At 28.9% G+C, this 16,072-nt stretch overlaps 1 protein-coding gene across 1 annotated transcript in view; it reads right to left on the bottom strand.

Moving 5' to 3' along the window:
• The window catches only part of LOC100199152 (KICSTOR complex protein SZT2), a 225,030-nt gene that overhangs the window by 166,237 nt on the left and 42,721 nt on the right, over positions 1–16,072 (bottom strand). The window contains exons 19-20 of the mRNA XM_065806194.1: positions 14,885–14,935; positions 5,326–5,478 (exon numbers count right to left, since the gene is read on the bottom strand). Coding sequence (XP_065662266.1) covers positions 5,326–5,478; positions 14,885–14,935 — 204 coding nt within the window. The remainder of the gene's footprint in view (positions 1–5,325; positions 5,479–14,884; positions 14,936–16,072) is intronic.

Consider the following 16,072-nt stretch of genomic DNA (forward strand, 5'->3'; position numbering starts at 1 on the left):
TTCCAAATCTTCGTTCTGCATGGCACTTGCCATAAGTCGTTTTGTGGTTGAACTGACCTGATCATCAAAGAATGCTAAACCCACAAGTTCAGGCGACAAATACCATAAATGATTGGATAGCTTGATTGATGTAGCTTTCGCAATTGGTGGATGGATGGTTGAGTACTTCAGCAAAGATTTCAGCAACATCAAATCGCTGTATGGAGCATTTACAGCTAGTCGGGCTGTGATCCATATTTTTAGGTAGACTTGAACCGTAAATACACAAACATCACGTAATCCCAGTTGTTCTGTCAGTGTTAATTTGAATTGATGTCTGAACATCCAGATTTTCAAACTGTAAATCATCTTTGACATCCAACGTGCATGATGCATGGCTCCGAGGCTCATAAACCGAATTCCTCTTTCAGGTACAGCACCAAGAAAGATAATGGCAAGTTATAAAAACTCCCTGTAGTCATCTCTAGGTTGACTTTGTTGAAGATTCTTGTTAGAAAATTCGATTGTGCTCTTTCTAACATCTTCCACTAGATCAGCTACATCACTTGCCATTCCAGTTTCATATCTTTCGGAGTTCATTAATCCCCATTTCTCTTGAAATCTCTTTAAGAGAAGAACCTCTGGAGCAGATGTTGAACCCATGCATACTTGGAATACAGCACCAATGATGAGTTCCATAATATGATGTCGGCATGCAAAGTACAGAAGCTCCTTGCCAAGCTTTTGCTCCAGAAGAACACATGCACCAGCAATTCTGCCTGTGTTGGAACTTGTCATATCAAAACACATTGCTCGGATGCTATTGGTTATATTCCAATCTTCAAATGCCCAAAAGATGGCAGAAGCTTGAGCCTTCCCAGTTCCAGATAACAGTTTGGCAACAGTTAAAAGTTGAGAAACACCTTTGCCAGAAACCAATACTGGCAGTCCATCCACCTTTTCTTTGCCAGTCAAATGAGGAATGAGTTTGCTGTCCCAATGTACAACCAAAGGAATTTGAACACGAAACTCTGATTTTAAACTTGCTGATCTCTGGGCTCAATGCTCCTGCCTTTGTCGACGTATTGAACTTCAATTTATGGAATGATTGTCAATATCTTGACCCAAACTTCTAGCTGTTTCAGCAATAACAAATGCAGCTTTGCGGTGAGATAATTTGGTTCTGTCTAGAGCACCTGCCAAACCTGGTGTAACAACAGATTTTGTGTCCCACTTCCTTTTTGCTGGAGTACAAAATGTAGTGTATCCAACTGCTCCAGCGGCAGTCTCGTCTTTAGTTTCCACATTTGAACTATCTTCTTCGGATGATGAGCAACTTTTAGTTGCAGTCTGTATGTGCTACAATCCAGTTTCCTTTTTCTTTTCTGAGTTGCAGATTTTCTTCCTTTGTTTTTTTTTTTTTAGCAAACGCCATTCTTCAAACAATTGTTCCAGTTTTGTATGGCAATTTCGATGTTCTCTCATTGGAATTCGAGCTTTCTGCCAAAACTTAGCAATTTCAATAACTGTAACAGATGATGATTGTCTAACAGTTTCTTTCAGGTCTATGTGGTGATACAAAAACAAACCAAGAGCCATATGCAAAGATGGAAGCTTAATTCCTGTGAGTTCAGCCACATTTGTTTTAAAAAAGAACTTCATTCAGATTACCCTGTGCATTACCATTTAATAAAATACCATTTAAGTTGATTTAACTAACCAATAAATGGGAAGGAATAAACAGGCCAGAAGGGCTAACAAGAGAAAACAAGCAACAAAGTGCATAAAGGACCACGCAAGGTTGTAAAGAGCAAAGGATTATGCATACCCGGTAAAAGTAAACACCTTCTACAGTATGCCTCGCTCTTGAAGGGAGCTAGGGAGATTTGAGCTACCTCTAAATTTTGTCTAAATGAGCCCATATTTTGGTAGTAATTATTTGTATATATAAAGGAATAGAATGGGAGGGTAGGACAAAATTTGAAACTTAAAAAATAAGCTCCACCCTATTGTCACATGGCTAAAGATTTAAAAGATTAGTATCAAGAAATTTATTTTTTGTTGATGCATCAGATGCCATCTATAACAAAGGAGCTGATTAAGAGGTGAAGGGATTGAGAGACAAATTGTTAAATCCAGATACCGCATTGTTTTTACTTCTGCTAGTTGATTTGCTATCGTACATAAACAGGTTTTCTTTGTTTCTTTAAAGACAAAACTTAATATATGCAGATATTAGGAGTAAATTTAAATATCTCAAGGAATTTATCAATAAGTTAAAAATAAGCAACAGCCCTTTGTTTACAGTGCACTTAAATTCTTTCATTAATGTTTCAAAAAATCGAATGGAATTGGCATATAGGCTACAAAAAAACAGCTTCCTGGAAGCAACTGCATCAGATAACATTGAAAAAATATCAAAAAATTATTACTGTGAAATTAAAGTCCCCTTCTTGGAGGAAGCTTCCAGAGAACTTGATTGAGCATTTTCATGGAATGATCCTGTATTTCTAGCGTTTGATGCCTTCCACGTGTCATTAGTATTTGATTTCAAAAAAAAGCCAAGTGTGTTCATGTGCTGGAAAATTTTTACAGAGAGTCTCAGTCCTTGTCCTTTAAGCAGGACACAAGTACTGCTTAACCGTTGATTAATAAATCACAAATAATTGAAGGTGATATTTAAACTTTTTTTTATTAATTTCGGTGGTGAAGTCAAATGAGAAGAAGAGAAGAGAAATCAAGAAATTTGCAAATTGATCCAATGTAAAAAATTAAAAGCCAATCAAAGAAGAAAACTGGATTTTGCCTTCAAATATATATGCTGCTCTAATTAAAGAACAGTTGCAATATCCCAATAAATCTTGCTTAATAATATATCACTTTTCACAATTTTTACAATTTTCACTTTTTACAATTTTCTCTTTTAATCATACCTAGTACTGCTAACATAGAAAAAGACTTTTCCATACTTGGTCTAATGGCCACCAAGCAGCAAAATGGATGTGTGACTTATGCGAATAGTTCTCCTTGGTCCGGAACAACTTGATACCACATGGGAGAAATTAGTGGACAAATACAGAGACTCTGGTGTTTGTCGTAATGAATTGTAATATTTTTAAAAGAACTGTTTTAATATAAAATAAAATACTTTTTTTTTACTTATTAAAGCAATTCTCTATCGTAGTTTATTATTTCTACGCTGTTAAGTTGTCTATAAAGATAACTTAACAAATATTAACTAAAATAAACACATTCATATTTGTAATTTTCTTTAAAAAAAAATATCACAAACTGATTTTAAAATACTTTGATATTTTTCTCCTTTTAAAAATTTGTTGCTACTTTTTTAAATACTAATAATAGATTAAAATTAACTTGAATGTGATCAATCTTTACATTTTTGCTTGCTGGCAATTAAGAGTAAACAGTTTTGAATAATAAAATGAACAAAAGTAAAAAATTTAATCTTAATAACAATTATAAAAATATAACATCAAAGTAATCGTGCTTATTTAATATTTGAATGAATGCAATGCAATGCAACTTATTTAATGAATGAAATTTTTTTTTAGTTTTTTTTTTTTTTCTTCAATTATATATATTTTTCTAATCATTAAATTATGTTATATCTTTTAAACGTAATTATTATATCTTATAAATGCGCAATAAAGCACTGTGAAAATTATTAACCTTCAGTAAAAGTTAAATGAACAGAATTATTAATATTTATATGTATTTAAAACTGTAAGTAATAGTAATTAAGCTTATGTTTTGTATTCCAATAGTTATTGTCAATAGATATATATTATATATATATATATATATATATATATATATATATATATATATATATATATTAGTTTTTTTTAGCATAACTAAGCGAAATTTTTGTATTCAAAAAAATGCCTTTTTTCAACAAGCCATTTCATAAAATCTTTATCTATAGATTAAACTGAACAAGGTGAACACAAACATAATTGATATTTAAAAATCTTGGCCGCAGCACTGGTTTATTATTATTTACAAAAGTAATGAAAAATATCTTGGGGGAGGAAGGGAGAGAAGGGAAGGCATCTCTAGAACACTCCTTTTCACTACTTTTGCTCCTTATCTTCCCCCACTTCTCAAATTGTCACTGGGAAAGAGTAGATAGATAAATAGATAGGGATAGAGATATAGAGAGAAAGGGAGAGAGAGAGTAGATAGATAGATAGATTGATAGATAAATAGAGTGGAAACTTGATTGATAGTAAAAACAAGATTTAAATTAAAGCAGAAATAAATTTTTAAAAAAGTATTTTCAAACTATTTTTATTCCAAATAAAATGTTAATAAAAATAAATTTTTATTAATCTATATAAAATTTTTATCTATCTATATTAAAACAAATAATCTCAATTACGTTATTTTTTTTTTTTTTTTTTGGTATAGTATTTAACTTCTCTATATAACTTTTTTATAAGTTTCTCCATAACTATATATACTTCTATAAGTTTCTATTTTTCTCCTTTAACTTTTCAGTACAACTTTTTGCATCTTAAGCAGTTACAAGAAAAATTATAGCTATGGCAGGATAACTATAGCTGCATAAAAAGACTTCAAACACTCTGGTATCATTCTTGCATCAAAAGATTGCATTCCAAACTTTGTAATCTTTAATAAATAGTTAATATAGTAAATAATGATAATTATTATTTTTAAGATTAAAATATTTACTATGCCATTTATTAAAGTTAAAAAATGTATTATTTTTGTAACTTAGAATGAATGTGATACTTTGTTATTGCATAAACTTTTTAAGCTTTTAAAAAAGCTTTAAAAAAACTTTTGAGTTTAAAAATAAAGTTAAAAAATTTATTATTTTTGTAACTTTAAGCTTTTGAGTTTTCAAAAAAAAATTTTAAAAAAGTGATTGTTTATATCCACCACAGTTATGTATGGTAGTAAACATATTTCTTTTTTATGTTTCTATTATAAATATACTATTGTAAAGTAAAATAATAATTATAGTTGTATTAAACAGTTTCAATTATAGAAAATAAGTAAATTAAACTTTCATTTAAAGAACTTTATAATATAACTTTTAACATCAAATAAATCTGTTTAAAAATAGATTGTAAACAAATTTTATTAAAATGTTATAGGTAATTTAAAAAAAAAAATTTAAGCTAGGAGGCTTGCACAAAAATTGATTAAAAAATTAGTTTACACAAAAAGCTGCTTTGACAAGCAACATGCTTGGCATGCATTTAAAAAAAGCATATCTCAGCTTTGAGCTCACTCCAACTTTGTGTTTATAAATAAATTCAACAGAAACAAAAATGATTTTTTTTTAAAAGTACAAACCTGGTCATAAACTTAATGTATGAATGATTTTCCAAAAGAGTGAACGAACACCATCTTTTCAATAATCCATTGAATGCAGCTACTGCCGCCCGCCGATGAACACAGGTATAATTTTTATTTGAAGCTGGAGTAAAAACCTCCTTTGCCACAGGTCTGTAAAAAAAAATTATTTTGAATTTATAATAATGATAAAGGGATTACTTTATACAAAAATAATTTATGTATCAATTGCTGATATTTATTTTGAATATTGTGGCATACTTTCAATAAGATAGTATGCCACAATATTCACAGTAAACATTGAAAATGCCACAGAATTTTCAATGTTTACTATGATCTTTGCTTATTGTTTCAAATAAGGTTGAGTGATTGTGAATAGCAATTAAGACATGCGATAAAACTGTTAAAACTAAAATTTACCAAGTTATTGTAACAGTTTTATTTTCAGTTTTGAGTCAATTCCCTAAATTTTAGTAAGTTCAAAGATTTATGGCAAACTCCTTTTAGTGTGTTTAGCACGAGTCTTAGTCCAATAACACATCACCCCCCCCCCCTTGCTTTTAGTTACTGCTGGTGTCATAATCTCTACTTTTGAGAAAATCAAGATTATCCAGATCATACTTTAAATAGAATATCCAGGTCATAATTTAAAAAACGGGAAAATTTTTTCATAAAAATATCCAGAAAATATTTTTAAGAAACATCCGGAAATATAAATGCATTTTGTGTAACTAAGAATATATCATGTGTCAAAAAAGTCTCAGAATGTCTCAAAAAAAGAAATTCATTATTTTTATGCACCTACAAATAATGTGCATAATATAAACAAATAATGTACATAATATAAACATTATTTGGACACAAAAATTTGTTTAAATATTTTAATTTTTTGTAAAATTAAATCAGTGGCATAGTGTCGTGGATGTTACAGTAATTAAATTTTAATTTTTTTTTAATTTTATTTCGAAGTAGTTTTATGTTTTTTAACTATTATTGTTATTTATCAATTTGTAGTTTCATAGAAAAAGTGCATCAATGCGTACATAAATCAACTGTTTTAGCCGTAGACACAGTGGAGTGTAAATACATCGAAATAGGGATAGGTGCAGAGTACAGACGAGTTTATATTTTGGCAGGCATTATTTTTTATGAAAGAAAAGTCTCAATACTTTTATAATTAAGGTAATTTTTATAGAAAATTATTAAATTACCCAAGATTTTTAAGTAAAGTAGTCAAATAATTTGTAATATGTATATGCGTCCAAATAAGAAAAAATTAGTTGTACATGCGTACAAATAACGCCTAACCTAACTAAATAACGCCTAACCTAACTAAATTTAAGGTAGACTAATTGATGAACAATACCTGCTATAATTACTTGATGACAAATTACAAAAAAAAAATTTGTAACTAGTTTTTTAACAAAACTATTTGGTTATTCGGAAAAAAATAAATTTTTAGGAAATATCCGGAAAAGGATAATCCCTGGTATAAAAAAATATTCAATCTGATATGAGCATTATCAAATTGAGGAAAAATGATGATTTTTGATAAAATTGATGGCAAAAGATTACCTCCACTTGAAGCATAGATATTTAGTCAACTATCAACTAATGGAGAGGTTTTACACCATTATCTATCTCTTACAATATTTGATTTGAAACTAGTAAAAAAAGAGTTGCATCTGTAGTTTGCAAAAAAATTTTTTGGAAAAAAGCATGAATTTAAACAAAACAAAAAAAAGAACTGTTACAATTACACATCTGATACATCTAAGAGAAAATTTGATTAAAAATGTTGTACAGCTCAACTTCTGAGTTTTACTAATAAATTGTCATCTCTATTTGATATTGCAGCATCAAATGCAGAAGATTTGATTAGACACCTCTCATGACATCAATAGCCATATATCAGATTTAGATTTTCTCTCAGATCAGCGTCAATTAAAAAAGCAACTTTTTTTTTTGTCCATTTTTATGAATTATGAAAGTAAAAAAAAAAGAGCAAAAACAGTCACAAAAAATAAAAATTTAAGAGAGAAATCAAGAAAAAATATAAAATGATAGATCTACAAATACATGTGTGAACAACATTTAAAAGGTTAAATTTACTTATATAATAATTAGCAAGACAAAAATTATATAGTTTTTTTTTTTTTATATGCACCTTAAAAAACACATTAAAAAGGCAAGTCAATGTCATAATAAAAAAATCTGGCATTGACTACTGCCAGAATTTGATAATGAAGACAAAATTTCTAATAAAAAGGAAGAAAGAGCTGTTACTAGACAAAAAAAAATTATTAAGAAATTAGAACACCCTTAAGTTTCTGCAATGGTTGATAGTTTGAATCTATCCAACAGAGAAAGATCTGGGATCATTTTAGCTGTAGCAGAAGCATTAGGTCACAAGAAAATCTCAAAAAGCACAGCAAGTAGAGCAGGTAATAAAACTCAACATCAAGTTTCAGATATCATTAAAAAAATATTTACAGGATTCCAGATACAACTGGGCAAAGTCAGACTACAGCAATCATAGATGCATTAAAGGAAACACTTGTAGCAATGATATTTGACAGAGTTCCATCAAATTCTGGTTGGATAAATGGTTCTTCAAAGGTAATTGAAAAACACTTTAATAAAAAGTTACTTTGGTATGCTCACAGACTCTGTGTCTTAGAAAGAGTTTTGTCTTCTGTTTACTTAACCATTTTTGGAGAATGTTGTTTTTTACACATCAAAAATCTTTGCTTTTGCTGAATTAATTGGGTATAAAGAAAGTCATAGAGATATTATTAAAATTCTGGATTGCTAACCCTTAAAACACAAAACCTGGATTACAAACTTTCAACCCTCGGAATTAGGAAAAATGAGGTCGGCAAAATATTGCCGACCTAAAACCACTTTAGGTCGGCATCAGGTCGGCAAAAAAATTTTCTCAGTAAAATTTAAAACAAAATAAAAAAATAAATTTATAGCCATCAAAATCTATATTTCATAAAAAAGCATCTTCGTCGGATGACGATGACCATTCTTCGTCAGAGAACAAACTAATATCAATGTTTTCAATCGAATGTTCGTCTTCGGATGAAGTGATGTTTTCTAACAATTGTGTTATTGTTCTCTGACTAGATTTGTTTGAAGCACGTTTTTTTGGATACAAATGACCGTCTGGTTGACGAACTCGTTTTCTGATTTCACCATCAGGATACTCTGTTAAATACATTTCTATGGCGCGTTTATAGCGGTTTTCAGAAAAGTCTCTATCGCATCTGAGCCGAAGAATATCTTCTAATGTTTGATTAGATAATGATTGGCGAGTTTTAGAAAATACTTTCCATAGAAAAGAGAATACACGCTCTGACTCCGCGTTACTTATAGGTAACGCAATACAAATTTCAGCTATATGTAAAATGTTTAAAATGCCTAGTTCATACTTAGATAAAAATACTGCTTGCCAAAGTTTTGTAGGACTTTTATGTGCTAAAAAGCGCCTGATGTGCTCATATAATATTTCAACTTCACTTGGTAATTTTTTTAAATCACATTTTTTTTAAATCACGTTTGCTAACAAGATAGATTTAAACGTATCAACAATAATATTAACAAAGTTAAGTATTTCATCAGACGATTCCGCCAATACGTATGACCTCGTGTCTAGAAAAGATGCTATAGCATTAAATAACGGATTTTCAGTAACAGATTGAAACCTAGCGCAAAGCGACTCGTCTAATTTTTTCAAAATGCCAGTAAAAAAATTTGCACATTGAAGTAGAGCATCATCTAAAGTCCCTTGCAATAAATAGCCATAATATGAATATTTTGCTTGATTTTTAGTGGCGCAGTTTTTTGCTCTCGATTTCGTACTTCAAAATTTATGTCAGGCTCAATTACTACATCTTCCAAAAATTTGCAAAGTGTTGGAAATATGTCTGATTTTTTAAATGCTTTTTCTTTTTCGTGAGCTAACAGTTTAGAGAGTTTTTTAATGGTTTTAGCACAGGAAGATAATATAGTCAAAAGCTGTGGAAGAATTAATTCCGAATCTTGCAGAATTTTACTTACTGGTTCGAGTCTTTTTAAAATATCTATTTTTATACAATTAAAAATAATCTTTAAGATATTCGAATTATCTTTCAGATAGCCTTGCAGTATACTTTTTGTAGATTTCATCTGTTTGTTATATGGATTTAAAATTTGCTGGTTTGCAAAGCCTAAAAATATTGGAAGATTTCTAATTGTAGAGTTGAGCGCATTAAGTTGATGCTCAATCCATCTTGTTCCTGTTGGTCTCTTATATCTTACTAAAATAATGTTCATGAATTGTGATTGTCGTTTAAACAAACGCCATTTTAAATTTGCTCGTTTAAAAAAATAATAAATATTTGCGCAATCTTTTTCAACATCGCAATTAATTTGCAATCCTGTAAATGCATCATGCAAGATAAGTTCAATTTTATGGCCAGGGCACAAAATTAATTGGTAATGATCTCCTATTTCTTCTTTTATAAGACGGTACATCTTAATATTAACTGGGGCCCCATCAGTACATAGTCCTATCTCTTTGTCGGCACGCTGCGTATTTAAATGTAACTTGCGGATTGAGTTTTCTAAAGCTGTTTTAAGCCCTTCTGCATTGGCATCAGCTACTACTTCCAGACTCATAACTGAAAATTTTGGAACACCGGTAGCAGCTGTTTTCATTACAAACAACTCTTTTTCATCCAATGACTTAGCACTGCTGCTACCGTTTTTACGGTTTTCGTTAAGTGGTTTGGTTATATCATTCAGCAAAATACTTTTACTTAAGTATTTTACAATTTCAGCACATGCAGAATCACTTAAGTAGCTATCTCCCAAATCAACTTTATGAACTTCTTTTTCAAAGCGTGCCAATGCAGAGTAAAAACTAAACCCTTTTCCTTTTGTAACTAAAAAATGTGCTAATTGAAATTTCTTTAATAATTGGTTTGACTGACGAGTTGATAAAATTTGCATATGCGTAACAATAGTGGTTTGTTTTTCAACGACTGTTGAACTCATTCCGATGTTATCAGTTTTATTTGCATTTCTTTTTTCCCCTAATCGGCGAACAGCTGTTTGATGAATAAGACTTTTGTTCACGTGATCCTTAAAGTTATTTCTTTTAACTGTTTTTGTTCCTTTGACAAATGTTTCGGCACCTTTATTAAAAAATTTATAAATAAAGTAATCTACCTATAAAAACATCTTATAAGATAAAACTAATATTAAAGTATCAAACTTACCAATTTGTGCAACACCTTTTATTCCAAACTTCCCATTATTTTTCTGTTCCTCATAAAATTCTCTACATATTTTGCACCAGAGTAAGGAAACATTTCCACCAGTATCAAGTTGATACGATGCACAAGAGAAATTCCATGAATCAACTGTCTTCTTAGAAGGCATTTAAATTTAAATATCACAAGCTTCCAACGTTACTTTTTAAAAATTTAAAAAATGTTTCAAAAGCTCGCTCACGTGTGAAATTTATTTTTAAGAAGTTCCAACCAATTAAAAGCGTTAAAACAAAACATATGACTAATTAAATTAATAAATGTTAACATATTTTATGAGATATACTTTCAAGTAAAAGGTTCGATTAAAAGTTCTTTTTTGCCGCGCAAAGATAAACTCTTTTTTTTTCTGTCGTTAAACGATAATGACTTTTTTAAAATGAATTTTTTAGCGATAAAGCATATTCAGTTTTAAATTTGCGTCGCGGTAACAATTTATGCTTTTTTATCAGCGTTTTTTTTATTTTGAGTAGCTTCCTCAATTAATTGACTTGATGTATTTTGTTTAAAAATTCACTGAAATAAGGAGTGTATATTTCCTATTATTATTATTAAATTATAAACTTATTTTCATACATATTTATTTACTAATTAACTCACAACTTGAATAAAGCTAGGAGAATTTTTCTTCTAATTAAAAAAGTGGTTGCGCAAACCAATTTTACGAGTTTTGGCCCCTCTGGTGCCTTCGCGGCCTTGTGCACCGAACAACCTTGCACGTATGGACGGCGCAGGTCTGTCGATGTTTGTACATTTATGCACCTATCCAAGTAAATTTAAAAAAATAATAATGTATAACAAATAATAATATAACTTTAAAAAACAACAGTAATAGGTAATACGCACAAAACTACAAAAAAAACTTTAAAACAAAAATTCAAAAATAAATTTCCGAAAATACTATTTAAGCCTACGCCGCTTCCTTCACGAAACATCATAGCATTTTTAGTGCTATGCTACTAATTTTACAGTTTAATTTTTTTTAATGAAAATTAAATTTTCACTAAAAACGAGTCATGTGTATTTTGTCATGTATTTTGTGTTTCACTAATAACAAGTTATTAGTGACTTTTAATGAAAATTTAAATCTTGTTAATTCTAGCTTTATTACAAACTTATTAAAACCTTATCAAATAAATCAAAAATAATTTAAGTAAAGTTATATTCTCACGACAATAACATAAAAAAACGAGGTCGGCAAAAAAATGCCGATCTTAGACATTGTCAGGTCGGCAGTCAGGTCGGCATTGCCGAATGCCGACCCTAATTCCGAGGGTTGAACTTTAATAAGCCTGTAACTGAAACATTTGAGTAACAGGAGTTGGATAAATTAACTTATACGTCAATTTTCAATTTCTTCCTTCTAAATCATTTTATTAAATTCAGTCATTTAAAAAAGGTTTATAAATTTAAATAATGTTTATATTGTTATATAATGCTTGTGGCGTTATAAGGTTTATGTTATTCAGTTAAAATAAAGATTATAAAAGGATCTCTAGGGGCATCTGGGAGAAACATCTAGACCATCAGAGTATTATATCTCAGATACAAAGTTAAAACTATTAAAATAATTAAGGATGTGTTTTTGCAACTGCTATTAACATCTGAAGTTCTCATCATCTGAAGATCTCATCATCTATATCATATTAAAATAAGACTATTTCTATTTTGTGATTTTCAAGACTTAGCAAAACTATTTTTACTTTTATGAACCTTTTATAAGTAATCAAGGGTCTTAGGTTTTTATAACTTTTATAAGTAATCAAGGGTCTTAAATATCTCCTAAAGTTTTTTCTAATTGAATTAAAAATTTACAAAGACTTTATTACACTAATTCAAACTAGAGAAATTTAAAGCCATCCATAAAAACTGCATAGATATAAAGATAGGTTCTTAGCCTTTTGAGGCTTTTGAAGCTTATGTCTACATAATGTACTCTATGTCTATGTCTAAGGATAACTATAACTCTTAAAATTATTCAAGCACAAATAAATATGCAGTCATAAATCAGATTGGAAACATCTAAGCAATAAATAAAAATGTAGCAAACAACATATATACTGATGATGCTGTAACAGCAAAATATTAGTTGGATATTAAGACAAAGACGCTTTAGTACACAGAGTTTCAGAAAGACTAATGAGTTTGTAAATTTAATTATTTTTTTCCTTGAACATTTATTCTTTGTAATTATCTCCTGCTTTGAACATTTATGTTTTGGAATCCTTTACTGTCAATGGAACAGCAGGTCAGAACATTTATGTTTTGGAATCCTTTACTGTCAATGCACAGCAGGTCAGAATACCTGGTTTTGAGACAAACTTCATAACTTTTTACCTATTAGTTATATGTTCACCAAATTTGGTATGTGTACTAATATGAGGTCTGTGCTTTTTATGAAGGTTGTTTGGTTGCTATGGATACCTCATTTGCATAACAACCAGATTTTTTGATTCTTAATTAAATCAATTTGAGACAAAACTATTATTTTTTCAAACTATTAACAGTATTGTAAATACTGTTAATAGTTTGAAAAAAAAACAAATTTTGGTAAACATTAAATGGATGATGTGATTTGTAAAGGTATTGTTTTTATAAATTGTTTTGTTGCTTTAGACACCAAATTTGCATAGCAACAATAACATTGGTTTTGTTATAATAGTTATTGTAAATATAATATTGTAACATAAGTTTAGGCCTAGCCTTACACTAGATATTAAAATAGTTTATTCATTGGTATCAACCATGAACACTTGTTTATGTGCTAAAAGTGTTTTTTATTCAATTTATACAGAACAGGCATAGTCAATATAAAAGAAATGTGCATGCAAGCACATTTCTTTTATATTGACTATGCCTGTTCTCAAAATAAATAATACAAAATAATACAAATCTAAGTTAGCAAAATTAGATATCTACAGATCAAAAACTGATGGACCATTTGGTGCTTTCAACACTCTCGAAACCTTTTGAAATCTTTGATTCAAGACACCTGGCTCCCCTCAGATAGCATTCCAATTGACAGAACCATGCGTCTAACAACATTGTCTACAGATGAGTATTTGATGAATACTTTGTGGCATGTAGTACCACGGATTATTATTAATTGTAGTACCAAGGTTCATTATATTGTCTTGCAACTTGATAACAAAACAACTGTAAAATAACTGTAGCTTGTCAGGAACAATATTGAATCCAGATAAGAGTGTTGCCAGAATGACATGGATATTCTTGACAAAGTTAATATCTAAATCAAGTTATTGCACAGATTTCTTCAGCTCTATGGAAAAATTGCCTTCCAGAGTTTCCACCATTGCTTGTTCCAGACTCACCAGACTTTGGCAAGTCAACAACAAGACCAATCATTTCTTAGTCTTGCCTGGATTACCTTCTTCCTTTCAGCTACAGAAGCCTTATCAATATCATTTCAAGATTTTTTTATTTTAAGTAAAATTCAAGTAAAATTTGAAATTGTTGCTTATCAACATTTTCAATGGTGATTTGATATTTTATAAAATTTTTAATACTCTAAAATCCTTTCAAATAAATATATTGTTCTACAGCCTTTATAGTACAATAAAAGTACTGTTTAGCATCATTCCATTAAACTTTTTTTTTTGTACTTTTGTCACACTCTGACCCACTGTGCAATGGTACTTTGGAATTCTCAACAGTTTTCATATTTTTTTGACTCCTGAACTTTCAGTTTTTAAAATCTTTTTTAAAACACTTCTTTGTTTTCTGTTTCAACTAAATAGTGAAAACCACTATTTAAGTTGGAAGTTAACAAAAAAAAAAAAAACTATTTAATTGTGGTTTTCTGTCAACTTCCAACTTAAATAGTGGTTTTCTGTCAACTTCCAACTTAAATAGAAGTTTCCTGATACTTTCAAACTACAGTGGTTGATAATCTATTAAAAATTTTGAACTAATAATTAATAATAAATTTTTCACACGCATAAAAAAGTAAAGACAAAAAAATAATAGTGTAACATAATTATATATAACATATATTTTGAATTTCATAAAAATTATAATTTGATTTAAACTTCTGTTTTATTTAAGAGCCAAGAAACAAAATAAATTCAAATTGGCTAAAGATAATTTCAACTTTCAACTCAGGGATATGTCAGGTTAAGTAATAAAAATTGACCCTCCTAACTTTAGTCGACCTATTTTAAAAACTCATCTTTCAATATTTTTAATAATTAATCATTAAGAAAACACAAAAAAATAACAACCTATCATGTTCAAGAAGAATACTAATTCTGTGGCAATGCAACCATTTAGACCTAAATCAAATTCTACATTGTAAAAAAAATATGTATGTGTATATATAAACACACACATATATATACATCATTTACAGTGACATTATATTTAACTTTTACATGACTATTTATTTAACTTAATAATATTGTTAATATAAAGTCTGATACTTTGTATATATAGTTGGAGCCAATTTCAAACTAAAATACCTTTAAAAAATTTGTCTTATATCCGTTTTTATATAATTCATTTTATATTAACTATATGAGCTGAAATTTAAAACTTCAAATTAATAAAATTTTAATAAGTTAAATAAAGAGTCTGCAAACGATGTATTTTTATTTGTATATACAAATCTCATATAAATCTCATATATATGTGTGTGTGTGTGTGTGTGTGTGTGTGTGTGTGTGTGTGTGTGTGTGTGTGTGTGTGTGTGTGTGTGTGAGTGTGTGTGTAAATGTAGTATAAAATCACTTACCAAATTTTTTTTCATTTTACACAGTAAATTTTTCAGTGTGAGAGTGTAAAATGAAAAAAATTTGATAAGTGATTTTTTACTCATTTATTATTGCTCTGTTTTTTTAAGAAATCGAGCATTATATTTTTGTAGATTATATTTAAAATTATTTGTTATATATATACAGGCCTCTGCAGGAAGCAAGAGCTTTAGTTCTCGTTCTCGCCCACACTCCCCTAAAATGGTTTATAGGAACAATTTACGGCTCTCGCAATAGTATAATTTTTTATCTCAATAGTATCATTGCAACTAAAATGAAAAAGGAAAAATTATTTTATAAAAAAAAATTAATTAATTGCATAATACACTGCAATGCTTTTTAAAAGGCACTTTTGTTACAAAAAAAAAAAAACTTATAAAGAGCACCCATTGAAATGCACAACATTTTTGATTAGATTGGACTAACTGATAAATATAAAAATATTACATACTAAATTGAATTGATAAAGTATAAGATTATTTAACTTATAAAATATAAAATTATTACACTTTAAATTAATGCATAATAATTTCTATTTTATGCAATGAATTATATATTTTATAAATTATTTACTTTAATATATTATTCATTTTTGTTGTGAAATTTTTAATTGTTGTAATAATTCTTAAAATGCCTAAATTCTAATATAATGAGAAAATA

The sequence above is a fragment of the Hydra vulgaris genome, chromosome 09 (assembly GCF_038396675.1).
Source record: "Hydra vulgaris chromosome 09, alternate assembly HydraT2T_AEP".
NCBI classification, from domain to species: domain Eukaryota; kingdom Metazoa; phylum Cnidaria; class Hydrozoa; order Anthoathecata; family Hydridae; genus Hydra; species Hydra vulgaris.